We start from the raw sequence: 22,856 nt of genomic DNA, 5'->3' as shown, positions 1-22,856 counted from the left end.
TTTCCGTTTCTCCCAAAGTTTATTTTTGGGAGAAAAAATCTGGATATTTCCTGATGTTACTAAATCCACTCAAAAACGGAGGAAGTTGTTTCTGACTATGAGGGAAGAAACAATAAAAATGGGAGCCACTTTTCTTCTAAGTTATCCCTGCAAATGTTTGATTAAATATGCTGGAATTAAATATGTATATTTTGTTCCAGAACAGCTCCGCAGTTTTCTAGATTCAAAAAAAGTTTACCTAAGGGGCTGCAAGGAAAATAATTTAAACCACGTTAAGCCTGTTTCTTAAGTTGATTACCGTATTTTCGCGGATATAACGCGCACCCGTGTAAAACGCGCACACGGGTATAGCGCGCAGAAATCACGATGATATGTACAAAAACTTTTGTATACCGCGCTCACGGGTATACCGCGCATGATGCCCGACGCTCCTTTCGCCCGCCCTGACTTTCCGTGCGCTGTCCCGACTCTCCGTTCACCCCCCCTGACTTCCGTGCACTGCCCTGACTTTCCGTGCGCTGTCCCGACTCTCCGTTCACCCCCCCTGACTTTCCGTGCACTGTCCCCCCTTGAAGTCCTGTCCCCCCTTGAAGGTCTGTCCCCATCCTGAAAGCCTGATGCCCCCCCCCCGACGTCCGATACATCCCCCCCCCCGGCAGGACCACTCGCACCCCCACCCCGAAGGACCGCCGACTCCCCAACAATATCGGGCCAGGAGGGAGCCCAAACCCTCCTGGCCACGGCGACCCCCTAACCCCACCCCGCACTACATTACGGGCAGGAGGGATCCCAGGCCCTCCTGCCCTCGACGCAAACCCCCTCCCCCCAACGACCGCCCCCCCCCAAGAACCTCCGCCCGTCCCCCAGCCGACCCGCGCCCCCCCTGGCCGACCCCCACGACACCCCCACCCGCCTTCCCTGTACCTTTGTGTAGTTGGGCCAGAAGGGAGCCCAAACCCTCCTGGCCACGGCGACCCCCTAACCCCACCCCGCACTACATTACGGGCAGGAGGGATCCCAGGCCCTCCTGCCCTCGACGCAAACCCCCCTCCCCCCCCAACGACCGCCCCCCCCAAGAACCTCCGACCGCCCCCCCAGCCGACCCGCGACCCCCCTGGCCGACCCTCACGACCCCCCCACCCCCCTTCCCCGTACCTTTGGTAGTTGGCCGGACAGACGGGAGCCAAACCCGCCTGTCCGGCAGGCAGCCAACGAAGGAATGAGGCCGGATTGGCCCATCCGTCCTAAAGCTCCGCCTACTGGTGGGGCCTAAGGCGCATGGGCCAATCAGAATAGGCCCTGGAGCCTTAGGTCCCACCTGGGGGCGCGGCCTGAGGCACATGGGCCCAACCCGACCATGTGCCTCAGGCAGCGCCCCCAGGTGGGACCTAAGGCTCCAGGGCCTATTCTGATTGGCCCACGCGCCTTAGGCCCCACCAGTAGGCGGAGCTTTAGGACGGATGGGCCAATCCGGCCTCATTCCTTCGTTGGCTGCCTGCCGGACAGGCGGGTTTGGCTCCCGTCTGTCCGGCCAACTACCAAAGGTACAGGGAAGGGGGGTGGGGGGGTCGTGGTGGTCGGCCAGGGGGGTCGCGGGTCGGCTGGGGGGGCGGTCGGAGGTTCTTGGGGGGGGCGGTCGTTGGGGGGGGAGGGGGGTTTGCGTCGAGGGCAGGAGGGCCTGGGATCCCTCCTGCCCGTAATGTAGTGCGGGGTGGGGTTAGGGGGTCGCCGTGGCCAGGAGGATTTGGGCTCCCTTCTGGCCCGATATTGTCGGGAAGTCGGCGGTCCTTCGGGGTGGGGGTGCGAGTGGTCCTCCCGGGGGGGGATGTATCGGACGTCGGGGAGTCGGCCGGGCAAGAGGGCTTGGGCTCCCTCTTGCTCCGATCGTGGATGCGGGTGCGGGTGGGAGCGCGTGCGAGCGGTCGTTCGGGGTGGGGGTGCGAGCGGTCCTGCTGGGGGGTGAATCGGGCGTCGGGCGGGGTGGGAACTATGTTAAAAAACTTTTGTATACCGCGCTCAGGCATATAACGCGCGAGGGGTATGCGCGGTAGGTAAAAACGCGTATAACGCGCGCGTTATATCCGCGAAAATACGGTAATTAACTTTGTTTGTGATCTCCTTGTCATTTCTACTTGTCCCCTAAAGAGTAAATTATGGTGGTCTAAGGAAGAGTTATATATGATATTTCTTCAAACATATTTACTTTGAAGGTTGTACTATTTACTGGCTTAATGTTTATTTTGCAATATATGTATTTTGTTTCTTATTATTTCTCTGATTTACTGTAACAAGAGGATTCTTGTGTTTGTACTTTAAAACGCATAAATAAATAATAATTAAAAATATATATATATTTTCCAGAGAAGGGAACATGGTAAAACTAGAGGGCATTACTTGGAGGTTGCAGGAAGATTTAGGAAATTCTTTTTCTCGGAGAGAGTGGTGGATGCCTAGAATCCCCTCCCAAGGGGAGGTAGTGGAATTTAAAAAACTGTGGGATAAACACAGAGGATCTCTAATTAAAAAACAAATGGAATAAATTAAAGAAGTAAGTCCAGTATTGGACAGACTTGTATGGTTTGTATTCCATATTTGGTGATTTGGTGCAGGAGGGGCTGGAAGAATATCAATGGGAGCTTAGATGACAACGTCAGCAATTGGAACCCTGCTGCTGTCAGATACCTTTACCCACTATAACCTACAACTTTGACACGCAACTCCTGGTTGGTGAGGACCGACTTTAGTGCAGGAAGAGGCGGTCGGAGCATACCACGCGTGATTTCCTTCACTCGCCGGCGCTCCGGCTGCTCTCTCCTGCCACCCTTTCCTGTCTCCCCCGGCAAAAACCATATTCACCGTTTTTCAAGATTCGCAGGGGTTCCTGGAACGGAACCCCCGCAAATCTTGGGGGAAGTACTGTAGTGCATAGCATAAGGATTCACACTCATCTTTGGGTGTGAGGAGTTACACCAACTGAAACCAGGTGCAAATCCCAGTGTGCAAGTTCAGCACAGATCCCCTGAATTCTGTAACACTATGTGCATTTTAAAGCATACCCAACCTGTGCATGCCCATCCCATGGCCACACACCCTTTGCAGATCCATGTAGAATCACTTAGACACTATTCTATACATGGGTTTTTGCAAGGATCTGTTGTTTCTGCCCTGTTTCAGTGCCTTGCATCTGTTAGAATGCTTTTCCGTGCTGAAAATTTGGTGTGGACATTACGCCTAATGTTTGGTGCCATATATAGAATTTATCTCTAAAAGTCAGCTTTTAGGCCCTACTACTTCAGCTCTTTGTACAATACATGGGTTCCATAGCATATATGGTACTGTATACTTAAAAATACAAAGCATCTGATCATTAATTGGACACCTTATCTTCTCAATTTACTTATCTAAAAGTTATATCAAATGAACAAATAGAAGTACAAGCTATAATTACTTAATAAAATTTTTTTACATAAAATTTTATTTGCTCCTACAGCTTTTGCTTGTTACTTCTGACTTCCAGCTCAATCAGAACTGGCCTCTTTTAGGCTACCACATCATGGGTTAAGAAAGCACAGTTACTTAACGTAACAGTTGTTATCCAGGGACAGCAGGCAGATATTCCCACACATGGGTGACGTCACCGACGGAGCCCCGCAGCGGACAGCCTCGAAAGCAAACTTGCTTGAAGATCTCTATCTTTCGAGTGCTGTAGCGCGCGTGCGCGTGTGCCTTCCCGCCCGAACTAGGGGGCGCATCTCCTGTGAGGATCCTCAGTTCAGATACCTAGCCAAGAAGCCAACCAGGGGAGGTGGGAGGGTTGTGGGAATATCTGCCTGCTGTCCCTCGATAACAACTGTTACGGTAAGTAACTGTGCTTTATCCCAGGACAAGCAGGCAGCATATTCCCCACACATGGGTGACTTCTAGCTAAGTAAAAAGGGATGGAGGGAAGTTGGCAATTTACGAAAAAAGATTTTGCAAAACAGATTGGCCGAAATGGCCATCCCTCCTGGATAAAGTATCCAGACAGTAATGAGAGGTGAAAGTATGAACCGAGGACCAAGTGGCAGCCTTACAGATTTCCTCAATAGGTGTTGATCGGAGGAAAGCTACAGAAGCTGCCATAGCTCTAACTTTGTGGCCTGTCACTCGACCTTGCAGAGGAAGACCAGCCTGAATATAGCAGAAAGAAATGCAAGCAGCCATCCAGTTGGAGATGGTGCGCTTTGAGATAGGATGTCCCAACCTGTTCGGATCAAAGGAGATGAAAAGTTGAGGAGATGTTCTGTGAAGTTGAGTGCGTTGGAGGTAGAAAGCCAAGGCACGTTTACAGTCCAAGGTATGAAGGGCCGCTTCTCCAGGATGAGAATGAGGTTTTGGAAAAAACACAGGTAGGACAATAGACTGATTGATGTGAAATTCTGAAACAACTTTAGGTAAGAATTTAGGATGAGTACGGAGGACCACTTTGTCATGGTGAAAAACTGTGAAGGGTGGATCCGCAACCAAAGCTTGTAACTCACTGACTCTTCGAGCAGATGTGAGGGCGATGAGGAACACAGCTTTCCAAATAAGATACTTGAGGTGAGCTTTGTCAAGCGATTCAAAAGGAGGTTTCATCAGTTGAGCCAGAACAATATTGAGATCCCAAACCAATGGAGGTGGTTTAAGCGGTGGATGGAGATTCAGAAGTCCTTTCATGAAGCGAGAAACTATAGGATGTGCAGAAAGAGGTTTTCCATCCAGAGGCTGATGAAAAGCAGCTATAGCACTAAGATGGACTTGAATAGATGTAGTTTGAAGTCCAGAATGTGACAAATGAAGCAAGTAGTCCAGAACTGATGCTAAGGAGGACGATATGGGTTGCAACTGACGTGTAGAACACCAAGCAGAAAATCTAGTCCACTTCTGACCATAACATTGTCTAGTGGATGGCTTTCTGGAAGCAAGTAATATATCTTGAACAGACTGAGAAAATTGAGAAAAGTCTGTTATGCAGAAAGGTACCAAGCTGTTAAGTGTAGAGATTGCAGATTGGGATGAAGCAAGGATCCTTGACTCTGCGTGAGTAGAGAAGGAAATATTGGCAGAAGTAGAGGCTCCCTGGTGCTGAGTTGAAGTAGAAGGGAGAACCAAGGTTGCCTGGGCCATCGAGGAGCTATCAGAATCATGGTGGCATGTTCTGACTTCAGTTTGACTAGAGTCCTGAGAATCAGAGGAAACGGAGGAAAGGCATAAAGGAACGGATTCCTCCAATCCAGTAGAAACGCATCCGCTTCGAGACATTGAGGAGCGTAAATGCGGGAGCAAAATTGAGGCAGTTTGAAGTTGAGAGGTGATGCAAACAGATCTATCTGCAGAGTTCCCCAACGAGCAAAGATTTGGCGAAGAGTAGGAGAATTGAGCATCCATTCGTGAGGCTGTAGAAGATGACTCAATTTGTCCGCCAAATAATTGTGCTGACCTTGAATGTAAACAGCTCTGAGGTAGAGGTTGTGAAGAATTGCCCAATGCCACAATTTCAGAGCTTCTTGACATAGGGAATGAGATCCCGTCCCTCCTTGTTTGTTGACATAATACATGGCTACCTGGTTGTCTGTACGTACAAGAATCACCGTGTCGTGAAGGAGATGTTGAAAAGCTTTGAGAGCATAGAATATCGCTCTGAGTTCCAACAGATTGATATGACACCGACGGTCTGCTGGAGTCCATAGACCCTGAGTGCGGAGACCGTCCACATGAGCTCCCCATGCGTACGTTGACGAGTCGGTTGTGAGGACTTTCTGATGAGGAAGAGGGTGGAACAGCAAGCCTCTTGAAAGATTCAAAGAGAGCATCCACCAACGTAGAGACTTGCGCAATGAAGGAGTTATGGAAATCAGTCGAGATGGCGGATCTACGGTTTGCTGCCATTGGGATGCCAGTGTCCATTGAGGAATACGAAGGTGAAGTCTGGCAAAAGGAATCACATGAATTGTAGAAGCCATGTGACTGAGCAGAACCATCATCTTTCGTGCTGGAACGGATGGAAGGTGGAAGACTTGATGGGAAATCTGAAGAAGTGCGGTCTGACGTGGTTGTGGAAGGTAGGCTCTCAGATTGATAGTGTCCAGAGTTGCTCCTATGAACTGGAGAGACAGAGAGGGAGTCAACTGAGATTTGGGAAAGTTTATGTGAAAACCCAAACTTTGAAGAAAAAGAATAGTCTGTTGGGTCGCAGCAATAACCCCTGAAAAAGAGGGAGCTTTGATGAGCCTGTCGTCGAGGTATGGAAATACTTGGAGACCCTGGTTGCGAAGAGCTGCAGCCACCACCACCAGACATTTTGTGAAAACTCTGGGAGAAGAAGCCAGCCCGAAGGGGAGAACTCGGTACTGCAGATGAAGGCTTCCTACTTGAAATCTGAGGTACTTGCGAAATGCTGGATGAATAGGGATATGAGTATACGCCTCTTTGAGATCGAGGGAACACATCCAATCCCCGTGATCCATTAGTGAATATAAAGTCGGCAGAGTGAGCATTCGAAATTTCTCTTTGACAAGGTATTTGTTGAGAGCTCTGAGATCCAGGATATGTCGCAAATCCCCCCGTCTTCTTTGGAACTAGGAAATAACGGGAGTAGAATCCCAAGTTCCGTTGAGTGAGAGGAATTTCCTCTACAGCTCGAAGACGAAGAAGAGCCTGAGCTTCTTGAAGAAGAAGGGGAAGGTGCGACTGATTGGAAGGATACTCTCTTGGATGGCGATCTGGAGGCACCTGGAGGAACCGAAGAGAGTATCCCTCTCGTAGGATGGTAAGCACCCAAAGATCTAATGTAATGAGCTCCCACTGGTGATAAAACTGGGAAAGGCGACCCTCTATGGGGAGGGGAGAATTTGGAAACAGAGAAATTGGAATGCTCAGGCTGAGACTGTCAAAAAGACTGAGCTGGTTTGGTGGCAGCGGGAGTCTGAGACTTTTGCTGACGCTGTTGTTGCGGAGTACGACGAGGAGGAGGTCTGGAAAAAGCAGGAGTCGTTTTCTGAGGATAATGACGTGGAGTTTGTTTAAAACCTCTAGTTGGTGTAGGTTTAGGTTTTGGTCGGATGAGGGAAGCAAAAGAGCGTTCATGTTCTAAAAGACGCTTAGTAGCTGCTTCAATAGAATCATCAAACAGTTCGTTCCCCTGACAAGGTAGATTCGCCAATCGATCTTGAAGATTGGGATCCATATCAACAATGCGTAACCATGCCAAATGACGCATGGCTACAGCAAAGGCAGAGACACGAGAAGAGTTCAAAGGCATCATAGGAAGCTTGTAACATGAAGAGTCTTAATTGAGGAAGAGTCTTGAGAATGAGTTTGAATTCAGAAAGATGAGTTGTGGAGATATCCGGGTAAAAAGTTGGTAATATCTTCAGAAAGTGGTTGAAGTAAGATGTAAATATGTAGCTATAATTAAGAACTCTATTTGCCATCATAGAGTTCTGGTATAAACGGCGACCAAACTTATCCATGGTACGACCTTCTCTGCCTGGAGGAACTGAAGCGTAGATTTTAGAAGGATGTGCTTTCTTCAAAGATGATTCCACTACCAGGGATTGATGAGACAGTTGAGACTTTTCATAACCTTTACATGGAACTGTTCGATAACGGGATTCCAATTTAGATGGAATGGCAGTGATGGAATAAGGAGTCTCCATGTTACGAACAAAGGTTTGTTTGAGAACAGGAGTCATTGGTAAACGTAGTGACTCTTTAGGTGGATGAGGAAGCTCCATATCTGCTAAATATTCAGGAGTATATTTAGAATCAGAATGAAGATCTAGTTTGAGAGCTTGTCCCATATCAAAGATAAATTTGGCAAATGAAATGGATTTGGAATCAGATGCTTCCTCAGGAGACACACTGCGAGATTTAGGAAGTGCTGAGTATGAAGGAGAAGCCTCTCTGGAATATGGTGATAGTGGTTCTGATTCAAGACGTAGAGTTACAGAAGAAGCTGTACTGTATGGTGGAGTAAGAGAATGTTTTCTCTTAAGACTCCTAGATGGAGAAGTACCAGGTGTATGTGGTACCGAATGGGTCGAAGTCTGAGGAGAAGTGTCTCGACGAGTGGTCTTCGATGGTGGAGTCTTCGGTCGAGAAGGACTTCGAGTCATTGCTCGGTGGTGTCGAGATCCTTGCTTCGATTTCGAAGAACGAGGCAGAGAAGTCTTGGTATCGAAAGCAGAAGACTCCCTTCGAAGCTTGGAAGCAAGATGCCTCGAATGCTTCGACCGAGGCTTCGGAGGAGGTGAATCCGGAGAAGAATCCGAGGAAGGTGTTCGCTTCGGAGTCCGGGATCGGCCTCGAGACACTGGAAGCTCTGGATGGGTGACAGGCTGATCCACCCGAGGCAAGGTCGAGGACGGGACCAATTGAGCCACCAATGAGGAAATCTGAGTGGTCAAGATAGATTTTAGCATGTCCTCCAGCATCGGCACCGAGACAGAAGGTTCTGATCTCATAGGTGCAGCAGTACGCTCCAAAGAGGTACGCTTGGAAGATGGGCGTGAAGAGGACTCTGGTGGCTTCTTAGGTACGGCAACTGAAATAGAACCAGGAGACTTACCCCCTATGGAAGATTTCACTGATGGCACTGTCCTCAAGGGCACCGAAGGAGGCAAGGTCGAGGCCTTCGAGACCGAAGCTCCAGCCGGAACCAGGGTCGAAGCCTTCGAGACCGTGGGCGTCGATGTTGTCGGAGTTGAAGCCTTCGAGACCGGGGCAGCCGCTGCGGTCGAAGCCGGATCCGAAGATTGCTCCATGTCTCCAAAAAGTTGAAAAAATTGGGCGCACCGGCGTCGAAAGGCCCGTGGAGTGAGAGTGAAACAACGATGACAATCTTCAGGGGAATGGGTCGGACCCAGGCACTGAAGACAGCGGTAGTGGGGATCGGTGACCGAAATCACACGATTGCACTGACGACAACGTTTAAACCCGGTAAGGGGCCGGGACATAGAAAAAATAAAGTCTGTGTCGATCGGAAAGAGCAATTGGGCCTAGGCCCAAGGCTCACCGGCCGAACAAGAAAGAAAAGAAACAAAAAATTTGTTTTGGTTTTTTTTTTTTAATAAGGAAAAAAGAAACGAAATAGAAGAGCACAGCGACTGAACTTATCCGAAAAAAAGAAACAGCCGCGGTGAAGAGAAGGCAAATTGCTGCAGAGATGAAGAAAAATGTGTCTTCTTGTCTCCGCGGAATTAAACGAACTGAGGATCCTCACAGGAGATGCGCCCCCTAGTTCGGGCGGGAAGGCACACGCGCACGCGCGCTACAGCACTCGAAAGATCGAGATCTTCAAGCACCCATGTGTGGGAATATGCTGCCTGCTTGTCCTGGGATAACATAAGAATAGCTATACTGGGTTGGACCAATGGCCCATCTAGCCCAGTATCCTGTTTCCAGAGTGGCTAATCTAGGTCACAAGTACCTGTCAGAAACTCAAATAGTAGCAACCATTCCATGCTACCGATCCCAGGGCAAGCAATGACTTCTTCATGTCTGTCTGAATAGCAGACTATGAACTTTTCCTCCATGAACTTGCCCAAACTTTCTTAAGCCCAGCTACGTTAACTAATGTTACTACATCCACTGCCAACAAGTTTCAGAGCTTAACTATTCTTTGAGTGAAAAATATTTCCTCCTTCCGGTTTTAAAAGTATTTCCCTGTTTTCCTTATATCACAGACTCAGCCCAGCCATTGCAAGTCCATAATAAGAAGTAAACTGTAGCTCTTTCCAGAACCCAACAAAAGTGAGCCCTACATCTGGAAGTTCCTGTACCCCAAGCCCTATAAATCTGCAGTACCTCAGCCTCAGAGAGTCCTAGAAGCAGAAAAACTCACCCAGGAACTGAATCAAGGCCTTCTATATTGCAATGCATAGCACTGTTACTGAGCTAGCCTTAGAAACATGATGGCATATAAAGGCCAAATGGCCCATTTGTCTGCTCAGCCACAGTAGCCATTAACTCTTCCTCTATCTAAGGGATCCCATGTGCCTATCCCACACCTTCTTGAATTCAGCCACAGTCTCCGACTCCACCACTTCCTCCGAGAGACTGTTTCACACTTCTACCACCCTTTCTGTAAAAAAGTATTTCCTTATATTACTCCTGAGCCTATCACCTCTAACTTGATTCTGAGTTAAGCACAACCATTGAATTTTACTAAACAAGAATGTGGGGGAGGGGGGGGGCGACCCAAACTACATGCATTCCCCTCACCACTAGCAAGGTATATTTAGTGTACCTTTCTTACCTTTGACTTGCCCATTCCTGGCATGGAGGGGGAAGCAACTGTATCCTGATCAGTATCCTGCAGCAGAAAAAAAGGGAATACAGTACATTAAACTCATTTTCTGAGTTAATCTCATCATAGGAGCCAACTCTGGGGGTGCTGGGGGTGCTTGAGCACCCCCAATATTGAACGTATTCTTCAACTATGTCCAGGGAGAGGTAATTTCATTGGGTTTAGCACCCCCAATAATTTTGAAAAGTTGGCTCCTCTGGACCTCATACAAGCAGGTGCTGCTAAGGATGCATTTCTGATATGATATAACAAATGGTATAAAAACTTTAAAATGATTCAAATAAGACAGGGTTAGTCCATAAGGATAAAGGTGTACAATTTGAATAAGCACCAGGTCCCTATTGGAAGCTAACAAAATCTAATAAAAAGTAGAGTCTAGTGGCAATATTGTTTTCTCAAACTATAAATGGGTGCAATTTTGGGCCAAAGGATTATGAAGCAAGTAGTTATTTCTGACCTAAATGCTTGCAAAGTAACATTCTCATTAAAGGCATCTCCAATTGCATCTAGAAATGATGATGTATCTACCACCTTTCATTTCAGATGTTTTTTGTGATGTGTGCATGGAAAAGCCAGTTGCATTATACTTGCTCATCTTAAGGCTATTTTTTTTTATTGTGTCTCTGTCGTTTTCACTTATAAGTTACCATCAAGTAACGCACTTGCTGCACTTCCTAGTGCTCACCATAAGTTGAGTGCTTGGCAAACTGAGGGGCCAATGCAGAAACCTTGCATTAAAGTCATACACTAACTAACGCATAATACAGAGCTCACCAAATTTTATTCCTCAATGCAGTAACCCAAAAAAATAGCATGCAAGTAGGCTGAGTGAAAAATATTTAAGCTAGCATGGGAGATTGCAAAGATGTATATGCACACACACAGACTAGTGCTAGTGTCAACAGGAGGCCTTAAGCAAGACCTCCATTTACATTACATTACATTAGTGATTTCTATTCCGCTTGTGCCTTGCGGTTCTAAGCGGATTACAAGTTAGAAGACTGGACGTTTCCAGTAGCATTGCAGTACATGTAATCAAGAAGGTATCCAGTTACAATTATTAGTCTGGACTTTTCCAGGAGAAATTGATAGCAGGTAGTAGATAGTGATAGGTTGTTTAGACGAATAGAGATAATACTGTCCGGGTGTTGCTGGTGGAGGTGATCATGAGAGCATTTTCTAATACTTTTGTGAGGTTATGATGATGGGAAGTGTTTTTTGAAGAGATGAGTTTTGACACCAACACAGACCCAACATTCCCCACTGCACTTCTCCCCTAACATTCCCGAACCACAATATCCCTGGTGGACTGCAGCCCCTGTACCCCTAAATACCTTACCCCAAAGATCTTCCATGGTGGCCCAAGTGACCCTTTGCACCCTCTACCCTCTTCCCTTTCTCTAGAAAAAGATACACTGGGAGGTTCACGTGGATCCCCGATATCCCTCAGAATCCCTATTTTTACCCTCCCCTACTGCTTATGTGCCTTCAGTGTTGGAAAGTGGCAGCAGTCCTAGTAGTTGGTATTTGGTTTTTTTGTTACAAATTTTTAGAGCAATTTTTTTGTTCAGTTCTTTGCATGCACACTATGCTATCCTTTAAGCGCGATGGTTTTACTTGAGATTTTCCTACAGTAGAATTCTTTCTGAATCAAGAGTAAGACTATTGCAGGAAAACTGAGCAAACTGCTGTACTACAGCACAATAATTTCCTGCAACAGCCCCCGAGAGCCTCATCTAGCATTGTGCATGCCTCATCTTCACTTGTGCATGTTCTCCTGCTCTGACCAACTCCCACCAACTGCTCAGACCAATTCCTAACTCACAAGCAAATCTTCTAGGTGCACTATGATCCCACTACAACTTAAGGTTCTTATATTCCCAGAAAGAAAATATCCATAGGCCTTTAACTTCAAAAACACTGACATCCTATAGTGTGTACTTACCTTGGATCCTACTCAGTCTCAGACATTACTAGACTAAAAGGTTTATTACTAAAATGTGATGAACAATGAATGCACAAAGGAGTATATGGTCTAACAGTGAGCAAAAGAAAGGAGATTTCATACTGAAACTAAAATTTCACAGTAACCAGTTTCCAGAGTTAAACCCTGTCTTTCCTAAAAACACTTTGCTTACTCACTCACTCGCCATTTCTTGGATAAACCCCAACCAGTTTACAGAGCGCAGAATATAATAAATTGCAATACAACTTCAGACATACAAGAGACAATTTTACATACAGTATCCTGTTTCATTACGATTATTCAGTCTGATGTAATATAAAGTAAACAAAAACAACCCAGCCAAAAAATATTTCCCCATAATATATTTGGAAGCTATATAAAGTCTTTACAAAACTTGGAAAAACTTCACCATCCACCTTAAAACAATAATGGCCACTTCAACAACAAGTATCTATGTTTTATAGATCACACAAATATACCAGGCTGTAGTGTCTCAATATTACAAAGAAAAAACAAAGGGCTCAGTGAGATTCTATAAAAAGAAAACAGTATATCAAGCCTTAAGGCACTAAGAATTCTACACTTTGTTAAACTTGTACAAGCTATTTCACAATGAATATGAGAGTTTTTCTATCATAGCTATATTGCATACCTGAGTTTGCCAGATACTAAAACAAAAGCCTATTTTTCCAGAACAGAACAAAAGTGAGTCTGGCCGGCTAAGAGGAAGATTGCAACCACTACCACAAATGCCTAGAATGCAAAGCTTGGGTGGCAGTTTCATTTGAAAATGAAATATATATTCATGTTCTGTGTTCACAGCTGAAGCGCCAGGAAATGCTTTTAAAACAGAAATTGTGAAGCTCCTGGAATCCAGTGGATTACAGGACCCAAGGCAACAGATTCATTTGAGGCCGGTTTTGCCAGACAAATCTGATCAATTTCTTTGACTGGGTGACCACAGAATTGGATAGAGGGAGAACGCTAGATGTGGTGCTCCATACAGACGTCTAATAAATAAACTAAGTGTCCTTGGGATGGGCCCCAAAGTGATGGGCTGGGTCAGGAACTGGTTGAGTGGAAGACGACAGAGGGTAGTGGTCGATGGAGATCGCTCTGAGGAAAGGGAGTGGGCATCAGGGCTGTGGAGTCGGTAGATAAATCCTTCAACTTCGACTCCTCAGTTTCTGGTACCTATGACTCCGACTCCAACTCCAGTACCCAGAATTGTCTCCAACTCCATGACTGACTCCACAGCCCTGGGGGGCATCCCTCCTAATGATCTCAGGGGTGGGTGTTGAAAGGGGTCTTTTGTCTGCAGGGGAATTTCCCCTCAATCAGCTGAGCCAGCAGGACTTCCCGAAGCCGTGGTTTCGGGGAGTCCTGCTGGCTCAGCTGATCAAGGAATCCCATGCCGCGATTTTATAAATCACAAATACAGAACAAGGATCAGCAAAACCCCTGTCTCCCCTACCCTCTCCCTCACAAATATCCTCTCCACTATCGAGACAACTGAACAAGCCAAATTAATACAAAATGCTGCATAGAAAAATCATCCTAACAGAATATCTCAGTCAAACACACAGAACACAAATGCCAAATCCATAATAGCTAACCAAAAACAACATACATAAATTAAACCAGAATCCCAAAAAGTCACACTTTGCATGTAGTACACCACCTATATAGATATATAAATAAAGGAGTCAAAGATTTTATGCACCAACTCCACAGCCCTGCTTTTTTCCAACTATTGTTCAAAGTAGTCTGTGTGATGCTATACCTATTACATTGCATATTGTCACTGTCTTCCAATAAACAAACATGATGGTTTCCTGGTCAACCTCTAAAGCTTTACAGACCTTGTTGTACAGCTCTCATGTGTAGTGGTTCTTGAAAGCCTTTATTATTCCCTGATCAAGGGGCTAGATGAGGGATGTGTTAGGAGGCATGAAGAGAACTTCAGTGTTAGGGTGTGCATTTTCTAGGTCTTCCTGACAGTGTACTGGTGCATTATCCAAAATTAGCAATACCTTAAATCAGGGATATCAAAGTCCCTCCTTGAGGGCCGCAATCCAGTCGGGTTTTCAGGATTTTCCCAATGAATATGCATTGAAAGCAATGCATGCAAATAGATCTCATGATATTCATTGCGGAAATCCTGAAAACCCAACTGGATTGTGGCCCTCAAGGAAGAACTTTGAGACCCCTGCCTTAAATGCAAGGTTTTGATGGTAGAGATAACGTTCAACTTCTGGAATGAAACAGTTGTTGAACCAATCCCAGAATAATGCAGATGTCATTCAAGCTTTACGGTGCCTTCTCCAGTGAACTTGGACTCTGTAGACCAGGGGTGGGCAACTCCGGGAATCCAGTCGGGTTTTCAGGATTTCCCCAATGAATATGCATGAGATCTATTTGCATGCATTGCTTTCAATGCATATTCATTGGGGAAATCCTGAAAACCAGACTGGATTCCGGCCCTCGAGGACCGGAGTTGCCCACCCCTGCTGTAGACCATAAGAGGCTTGCATTTGAAATTACCTTTGGCATACAGTAGCAGGGTGGTGTAATCTTAAAAATGCCTTGAATCCTGGGGCTTTTGCTGCCATTTTCATTATACAGTGGTACCTTGGATTACGAGCATAATCCATTCCAGGAGCATGCTCGTTTATCAAAGTGAGTTTCCCCATAGGAAATAATGGAAACTCGCTTTGATGTGTTCACCCCCCCCCCCCCGAGAACCAGAATTGCTCCCCTCGAAGAGCTGTGAACTCGCAGGCCTTGAGCATGCGCAGATGCTCAAGGTCCAGCAGACGAGGAGGCCGATCTTTGGGGTGCCCAGATGAGGGTAAGAAACGGCAGGGGGGGTGCCCAATCATGTCGGGGGGGTACCGGATCGTGGCGAGGGGATGCCCAATCGCGTCGAGGGGGGTACCGGATCGCAGGGGGGTGGGTGCCGGATCGCAGGGGGGTCTTCAAGGGGAGCAATGCCGATTTTCGGGGGGGTGGGGGGGGAACGCATCAAAGCGAGTTTCCATTATTTCCTATGGGGAAACTCGCTTTGATAAACGAGCATTTTGGATTACGAGCATGCTCCTGGAACGGATTATGCTCGTAATCCAAGGTACCACAGTATGTTCGTTTCTTAGTCTGCTTGTAAAACAAACCTCATACACATTGAAGACCTGCTCTGGCACATACCCCTTTTCTTCAATTACACTAGGTAGGTACATTTTAAATTCCTCAGCAGCTTCACTGTCAGCTCAACCTGCCTCCCCATAAAGGCCTACATGTTTTAGCACATATCACTTTTTAAAACATGCTAACCAAATTGAACTTGCAGAAAAGGGTTTCACGTTTTCCTGCCCCTAGGTGTCGTGTTTGTAAATATCTCTGACTTTCATCCTGAGAACAATGCTGTCCACTGAGCTTTTTTTCTCATTCATCATTTGCATTATCCATAAATTTAGTTCCTTCTCCATCTTTTCCATTGACTGATCATGAACTACAGATGTTTTGGAACTTTCTGATGCAGCATCACGAACAGACCAACAAATATCTTCCTCTTATTGATGGATAGATTGGATTGTGGATTCATTCACACTGAACTCACGGCTGACAGCAGAAACAGACTTGCTAGAATGAAGCCCGTCTAAAACACGTATTTTGTCGCTCAGACACATGGCATGATTCTTTCTCTTTGGAGCTGTACCTGCAGATGCTTCTAATTCACTCTTATGACTTTAACTCACTCTCTTGATACTTGGTGGCCATTTCTGGAAGCAAAGCCAAAACTGAGAAGTGAAATTGAAAGCAAACAAAGCTTTTCTCTAAGGTCAGAGGTTCATGAATACATGAACACATGGCGCAAATAGCAGTCACAATGTATGCAACTATGGATAAGCAAAATTGTGAATCAAGAATACATGAATAATGAGATCGGACTATATGGACTTTTCCTCCAGAAACTTGTCCAAATCTTTCTTAAACCCAGCTATAATAGCTGCTGTTACCATATCCTCTGGCAACGAGTTCCAGAGTTTAACTATTCTTTGAGTAGAAAAATAATTCCTCCTATTTGTTTTAAAAGTATTTCTACATAATTTCATCGAGTATTCCCTGGTTTTTGTACTTTTGGTAAAAATTAAAGAAGAAAAAGTAGATTCAGTGCAGAAATCAAGGAGACGTTCCTGACTTGGGTTATATATCAAGAAACTCGATTTACAGTCCATTACTAAAGGCTTAGTGCAGATTATATAAGAATCAAGGAGAGAAAATAATGCCCCCCTTCCATAAAATACAATATAAACTAAATAATCAGTTTAAAAAAAAATCCCTGAAGATATTTTTTTAAACAAGGAAGTTTTTTTTAACAAATCTCTTAAGGCAGAGGTAGGAAATTTCTGTGAGGAATTCCTTAACAGCCTGAAACAGAAAGGAGGCAGTGAAATATTTTTCATTTCAAATACAAACCAGGGCAGACAATCTAAATTTGATTCTGTAATTTTTTTTTGCACTTGTGTCAATATGACTTCAATCTTGTACATACAGAAAAAATGAGGATTTGTCATAGTAACATAGTAGATGACGGCAGATAAAGACCCGAATGGTCCATCCAGTCTGCCCAACTTTTCAATTTAAATTTTTAAAATTTTTCCTTCTTAGCTATTTCTGGGCAAGAATCCAAAGCTCTACCCGGTACTGTGCTTGGGTTCCAACTGCCGAAATTTCCGTCAAAACCAACTCCCACCCATCTACACCCTCCCAGCCATTGAAGCCCTCCCCAGCCCATTCTCTACCAAACGGCCATATACAGACAGACACAAACCGTGCAAGTCTGCCCAGTACTGGCCTTAGTTCAATATTTAATAATATTTTCTGATTCTAGATCCTCTGTGTTCATCCCACACTTCTTTGACTCTGTCACCGTTTTCCTCTCCAACACCTCTCTCAGGTGCGCATTTCAGGCATCCACCACCCTCTCCGTAAAGTAGAATTTCCTAACATTGCTCTTGAATCTATCACCCCTCAACCTCAAATTATGTCCTTTGGTTTTAATATTTTCCTTTCTCTGGAAAATATTTTGTTCTGCGTTAATACCCTTCAAGTATTTGAACGTCTGAATCATATCTCCCCTGTCCCTCCTTTCCTCTAGGGCAGTGGTCTCAAACTCAAACTCTTTGCAGGGCCACATTTTGGATTTGTAGGTACTTGGAGGGCCTCAGAAAAAAAATAGTTAATGTCTTATTAAAGAAATGACAATTTTGCATGAGGTAAAACTCTTTATTTTATTTAATTCAATTTCTATCCCATCCTCCCAGTAGCTCAGAATGGGTTACAAGGTTTATAGTTTATAAATCTTTCCTTTTGGCTAAGTCAGGGGTGTCCAATGTCGGTCCTCGAGGGCCGCAGTCCAGTCGGGTTTTCAGGATTTCCCCAATGAATATGCATTGAAAGCAGTGCATGCACATAGATCTCATGCATATTCATTGGGGAAATCCTGAAAACCCGACTGGACTGCGGCTCTCGAGGACCGACATTGGACACCCCTGGGCTAAGTCCTAATAATAATATTGTAATTTATAGATAGAGACATAGGATCAAGAAATTTTTATTTTGCTTTTGTGATTATGATAAACATACTGAGGGCCTCAAAATAGTACCTGGCGGGCCGCATGTGGTCCCCGGGCCGCGAGTTTGAGACCACTGCTCTAGGGGTATACATATTCAGGGCTTCCAGTCTCTCCTCATACGTCTTCTGGCGCAAGCCTTCTATCATTTTCGTCGCCCTCCTCTGGATTTGTCAGTTTGCTCATTTAGGCCCCCTTTCATCAAGACGTGTAAGAGTTTTTTTTAAATCATGGGTTACTGCGGTAAAAATGCCAATGCTCATAAGAGTGTCAGAGCTTTTACTGCAGCAGCCTGCGTTAAAAAAAAATGCGGCTTCATAAAGGGGGCCTTAAAACGTTATGATTGCTACCAAATGGGGGGATTAGTATTAGAGGGAAGTAACCTTGAAAGAGATTTGGGTGTACTGGTGGACACAACAATGAAGTCAACAGCACAATGTGCAGCAGCCGCGAAGAAGGCAAACAGAATGTTGGGTATTATTAAGAAGGGTATTACGACCAGAACGAGAGAAGTCATCCTGCCGTTGTATCGGGCAATGGTGCGCCCGCACCTGGAGTACTGTGTTCAGTATTGGTCACCGTACCTTAAGAAGGATATGGCAATACTTGAGAGAGTCCAGAGGAGAGCGACACGAATGATTAAAGGCATGGAAAACCTTTCATACACTGAAAGATTGGGGAGATTGGGGCTCTTCTCCCTGGAAAAGCGGAGACTCAGAGGAGACATGATAGAGACCTACAAGATCATGAAGGGCATAGAGAGGGTAGAGAGGGACAGATTTTTCAAACTTTCAAAACATAAAAGAACAAGAGGACATTCGGAAAAGTTGGAAGGAGACAGATTCAAAACGAATACTAGGAAGTTTTTCTTTACCCAGTGTGTGGTGGACACCTGGAATGCGCTTCCAGAGGGCGTAATAGGACAGAGTACGGTACTGAAGTTCAAGAAAGGATTCGACAATTTCCTGCTGGAAAAAGGGATAGAGGGGTATAGATAGAGGGCTACTGCACAGGTCCTGGACCTGTTGGGCCGCCGCGTGAGCGGACTGCTGGGCAAGATGGACTTCGGGTCTGACCCAGTGGAGGCATTGCTTATGTTTTTATTATGTAACTGATGATGGAACATAGAAAGAAAACCATTGCATTCTCATGAAAAAAAAAACCAAACTCCAAACAGCAGCAGATTTTAACATCTATCAGGCAAACTTGTTGATTTACCAACTATTGGCTTAAGACAAAAACCAAAAATTATCCTTCAAAATTACTGTCAGATTACTCTGGCAGTCATTTACTAACAGTTATCACAATGTACAGTATCTACTCCAGCACCAAGAGGAATGAAATGGGCCCCGTGGCAGACAGGTATGGTTCTGTACAAGTACGATTACTCGGTGTTATAATAATAAAATGAAAAAGAACGGTTCATTGAATTGTAATAAGGAAAGCCATCCCCAGAATGGTCAAGTGGTTCACTTCCTCTAGTTACTTTTCTCCATACTTCCCAGTACTGTTTCTTCTCCTCCAAATCAGCACTGCGGATACCAGAACACATACTCTGGTTTAGGAAGTGAGGCTCAACAGACACCAAAATCTCTCGAATTCGATTGCCCTAACGCATTGGGGGACCGTCCCCTCTCCCCAGCCCCAGAGCGCGAGCGTCTGCGACCCAGCACCTTTCCCTCAACGTGAAACTACACAACCCACCACCCAAGCCTACCTTTAAACTCATGTCTGAGATCGTCCGCCAGCACCGATATCCTTATCCGGCTTCTCGTCCCGTCCTCTCCTGCCGGAACCAGGAAATTACGATGGAAACGGGACGCTGAAGAAGGCCGGAAGTTGCGTCAGAGGAGGGCGGGGGCGCCGGGGGAAGTAAAGCTCCGGGGCTGCTTATGAGCGACCTCAAAGGTGGGACACGGGGATTTGAGAGTGAGCGAGATCGGCTGGACTGGGGCTTTGGGCTTGAGAGGAAAGGGGAGATGCTTGAAGGGTTGTTTTATGGACTGCCTGCTTCTTCCGGATTGCGCCTTTGATCTCTCGGGCTATCTACGACCTCCTTAACTCTCTGCATTGGGTTGTCCGGGAGCTGCTTACAATTCTATTACAGATAGGCTCCCTCCCTTTTTGTCTTAAGTCTATTTGTTCTCTTTCCTATTTATTTTTTGAGTCTCTCCCCCCCCCCATCCTTACCTGTTTTTGTTCGTCAGTCTGTGATTGAGTATGTCTATACTAGAGAGTTGCGCGGGGACAGAAATCCCACCCGTCCCCGTGAGGAATCCCCTCCATCCTCACCCTTCCCTATAAACTTCTGAAATAGTTATTTCATTTAATTATGCTACTGAATTAAAGGCTCTGGTAGAAACCCATCAATAATAATAAAAGGCTAAGCGCGCATGCGCTTTTCAAAAATCGTGATTCCTGCTGACGTGAAGTGTGCTTCTGTGTCACACCTCACGGCGCCTGCGCTAGCTGGAGGCGGTGTTCCAGGGACTCCTCCCTCCCGTTGCCACTGCTCTTCAAAGCGGCCTGCTGAGGGAGAGAGAGAGAGGGCAGGTCAGAGGGCAGAGTAACTCAGGGCAACGCCCCCTATTTCCCGGTGCCCAAGCTGCTGCTACTGGTGCTCCTGTTTCCCCGGTAACCGTCTCCAGGGGCAGTAAGCAGAGTGAGAGAAAGATCCCGGAGCGCTGCTGCTCAGGTACCGGGGAGGGGGCCAAGAGGGGGAGGTCGCAATAACCACCGAAGCCCGGGATCGGCTGAACCGGGCAGCTGCAGGGTGCGGTCGGGGCTCGGTCTGTCTCACTGGCGGAGCTTCAGACCCTTCCCGATGCAATGTAAGAAGAAAAAAAAAGCAAATCCAGGTAGGCGAAGGCAGGACGGAGACTGCGATCGGCAGCGGCTGCTGCTACTCCTCCAGCCGCCTAGCTCCGCCGGCAGTCCCCTCCACCCTGTCCTCTCTGCTCCGGTGGCCCGCACAGGAGAAGGAGCGGGTGAACCATGATCACAAGGGAGACTGTGCAAAGGGAAATGCAAGGGGGTTGAAAAAGCGAAAGGTGGGACGGGAAGGGAAAAGGGAGGGGGGAGGAAGCCTAAAATGAAAAAAACAACAACTTTATACAGGAAGAGGAGTCTCTAGCACCCATTAATGTAACGGGCTTAAAGACTAGTTTACAAATAAGCAAAGAGACTTTATTAATTTGGAAATATTAATTGAGAAGAATACATACTTTGTAAATGGGTTTCTACCAGAGCCTCTAATGTAAATATAAAATATAAATACTCAGCTGATGAGAGCCCCCAAGCTGTCAGCTGAGGACTTCCTTTGCAGTTGGCTGGGGGTCCCTTTTGCCAAGCTTGGCAGGCAGCAGTAGCATCCCTGAGTCACAGATTCTGGCACCTCAGTGGCTCATGGATGTTGCCAGTGGAGGGGAGTTCTGGCCGTCTCTAGAGGAGGTCCTCTGCTGGCGGTGCTTGGGGATCCCCACCAGTCACAGCAAGGATCAGCAAGTACTTCAACACTAGAAATAAAACCAGAAATGCATTTCCTTTTCTTTTGAACACAATACAAAGATATCTGCTATATACATTTCCCAAAGCTAATATATTTTAGTCAATAAATTATGTTTTTTACCTTTGTTGTCTGGAGACTTATTTTTCCATAAAGTTGGTCCCAGTTTCTTTTTTCCGCTTTCCCATCTTCTGTAAATTCTTCTGTTGCTGTTCATTGGTTCCTCCTACCATGGTCCAGCGTTTATCACTTTCTCATCTTTCGTGCCTGCCCACCAGCCCCATGCCCAACATTTCTCTTTCTATCACCCCTCTCCAGCACCAAGCCACATCTCTTCCTCCATTCCCTTCACCACTATGCCCAACATTTCTCTCTCTTGCATCCATTTCAATCTGTCCCACTGTTCCCTTTCCACCACAATATTTCTCCCTCTCATCTGTACCTCACTCCCTCCCTATGACCAAAAAGTTTCCTTTCTTCCATTCCCGTGTACACAACCAACTTTCCCAAGTTCATGCCTTCTGTGTCCAAAAATGCATTCCCTCCCCCATCTCAGCATCTCTTTCCCTCCCTTCCTCTCTCCCAAGTTCATGCCTTCTGTGTCCAAAAACGCATTCCCTCCCCCATCTCAACATCTCTTTCCCTCCCTTCTTCCATCCTCTTTCCCAAGTTCATGCCTTGTGTCCAAAAACGCATTCCCTCCCCCACCCCTTTCCCTCCCTTCCTCCATCCTCTCTCCCAAGTTCATGCCTTGTGCCAAAAACGCACTCCCTCCTCCCTTTTGTGTTCCACCTCCCAGCCCTCATCTGCAAGCAAAATGGACACTTACCACGATACTACTAACATGAAGACATGCTACAAAATTAAACATACAAAACCTAATCTATCTTAAAGGTAAACCAGGATTCACCAAACAGAACTCCCCCCCCTCCAAAATAACACATATTTTGGGAAGAGATTCTGGATTTAGCTCTTGCCTTTATCAGTGGTAGCTCAAAGCAAGTTACAAGAGGTACTTTCCTTTCACAAGAGGGCTCAATCTGAGTCTATAAGGCAATGGAGACTGGAGTGACGTGCCCAAGAATGTAATGAGGTACAGTAGGCTTTCAATTGGGGCTCTTTGGTTCTCAGCTCCTATTCTAACCATTTAGGCTACTCCTCCACTGCCTTTCTCCACAAAGAGAGGATCCAAAATAGTTTACAATATTAGCAAAAACACAAAAAAGTACAGAAGTCTATACTGTACCAACTATCTGAGTACAAGTTGCCTTGAACTACTGAGAAATACAAACTAAATTCAAATCATTAAGACTAAAGTTTCAAATGAGAAGTTCATATCTACCTGACAGTTAACCAACTTTGTGTGGTGGTGGAAGTCTATTTCCCTTACCCCATATCCCCCGTTTCCACCTTTTATGCGGA

The 22,856-nt window shown here is 45.9% G+C and overlaps 1 protein-coding gene across 3 annotated transcripts in view; it reads right to left on the bottom strand.

Moving 5' to 3' along the window:
• Window positions 1-20,195, bottom strand: part of GCC2 (GRIP and coiled-coil domain containing 2) — a 200,106-nt gene extending 179,911 nt beyond the window's left edge. The window contains exons 1-2 of one of the 3 annotated variants that reach the window (XM_033948644.1): window positions 20,120-20,195; window positions 10,280-10,336 (exon numbers count right to left, since the gene is read on the bottom strand). In XM_033948644.1, coding sequence (XP_033804535.1) covers window positions 10,280-10,303 — 24 coding nt within the window. In that variant the 5' untranslated portion in view covers window positions 10,304-10,336; window positions 20,120-20,195. Of the gene's footprint in view, window positions 1-10,270; window positions 10,337-19,646; window positions 19,806-20,119 lie in introns of those variants that run through there. The other 2 variants (XM_033948642.1, XM_033948643.1) reach the window with 2 other exon arrangements.
• Window positions 20,196-22,856: the final 2,661 nt, after the last annotated feature.

The sequence above is a fragment of the Geotrypetes seraphini genome, chromosome 6 (genome assembly GCF_902459505.1).
Source record: "Geotrypetes seraphini chromosome 6, aGeoSer1.1, whole genome shotgun sequence".
Lineage (NCBI taxonomy): Eukaryota > Metazoa > Chordata > Amphibia > Gymnophiona > Dermophiidae > Geotrypetes > Geotrypetes seraphini.
This window is presented reverse-complemented; position numbering and strand designations above follow the sequence as displayed.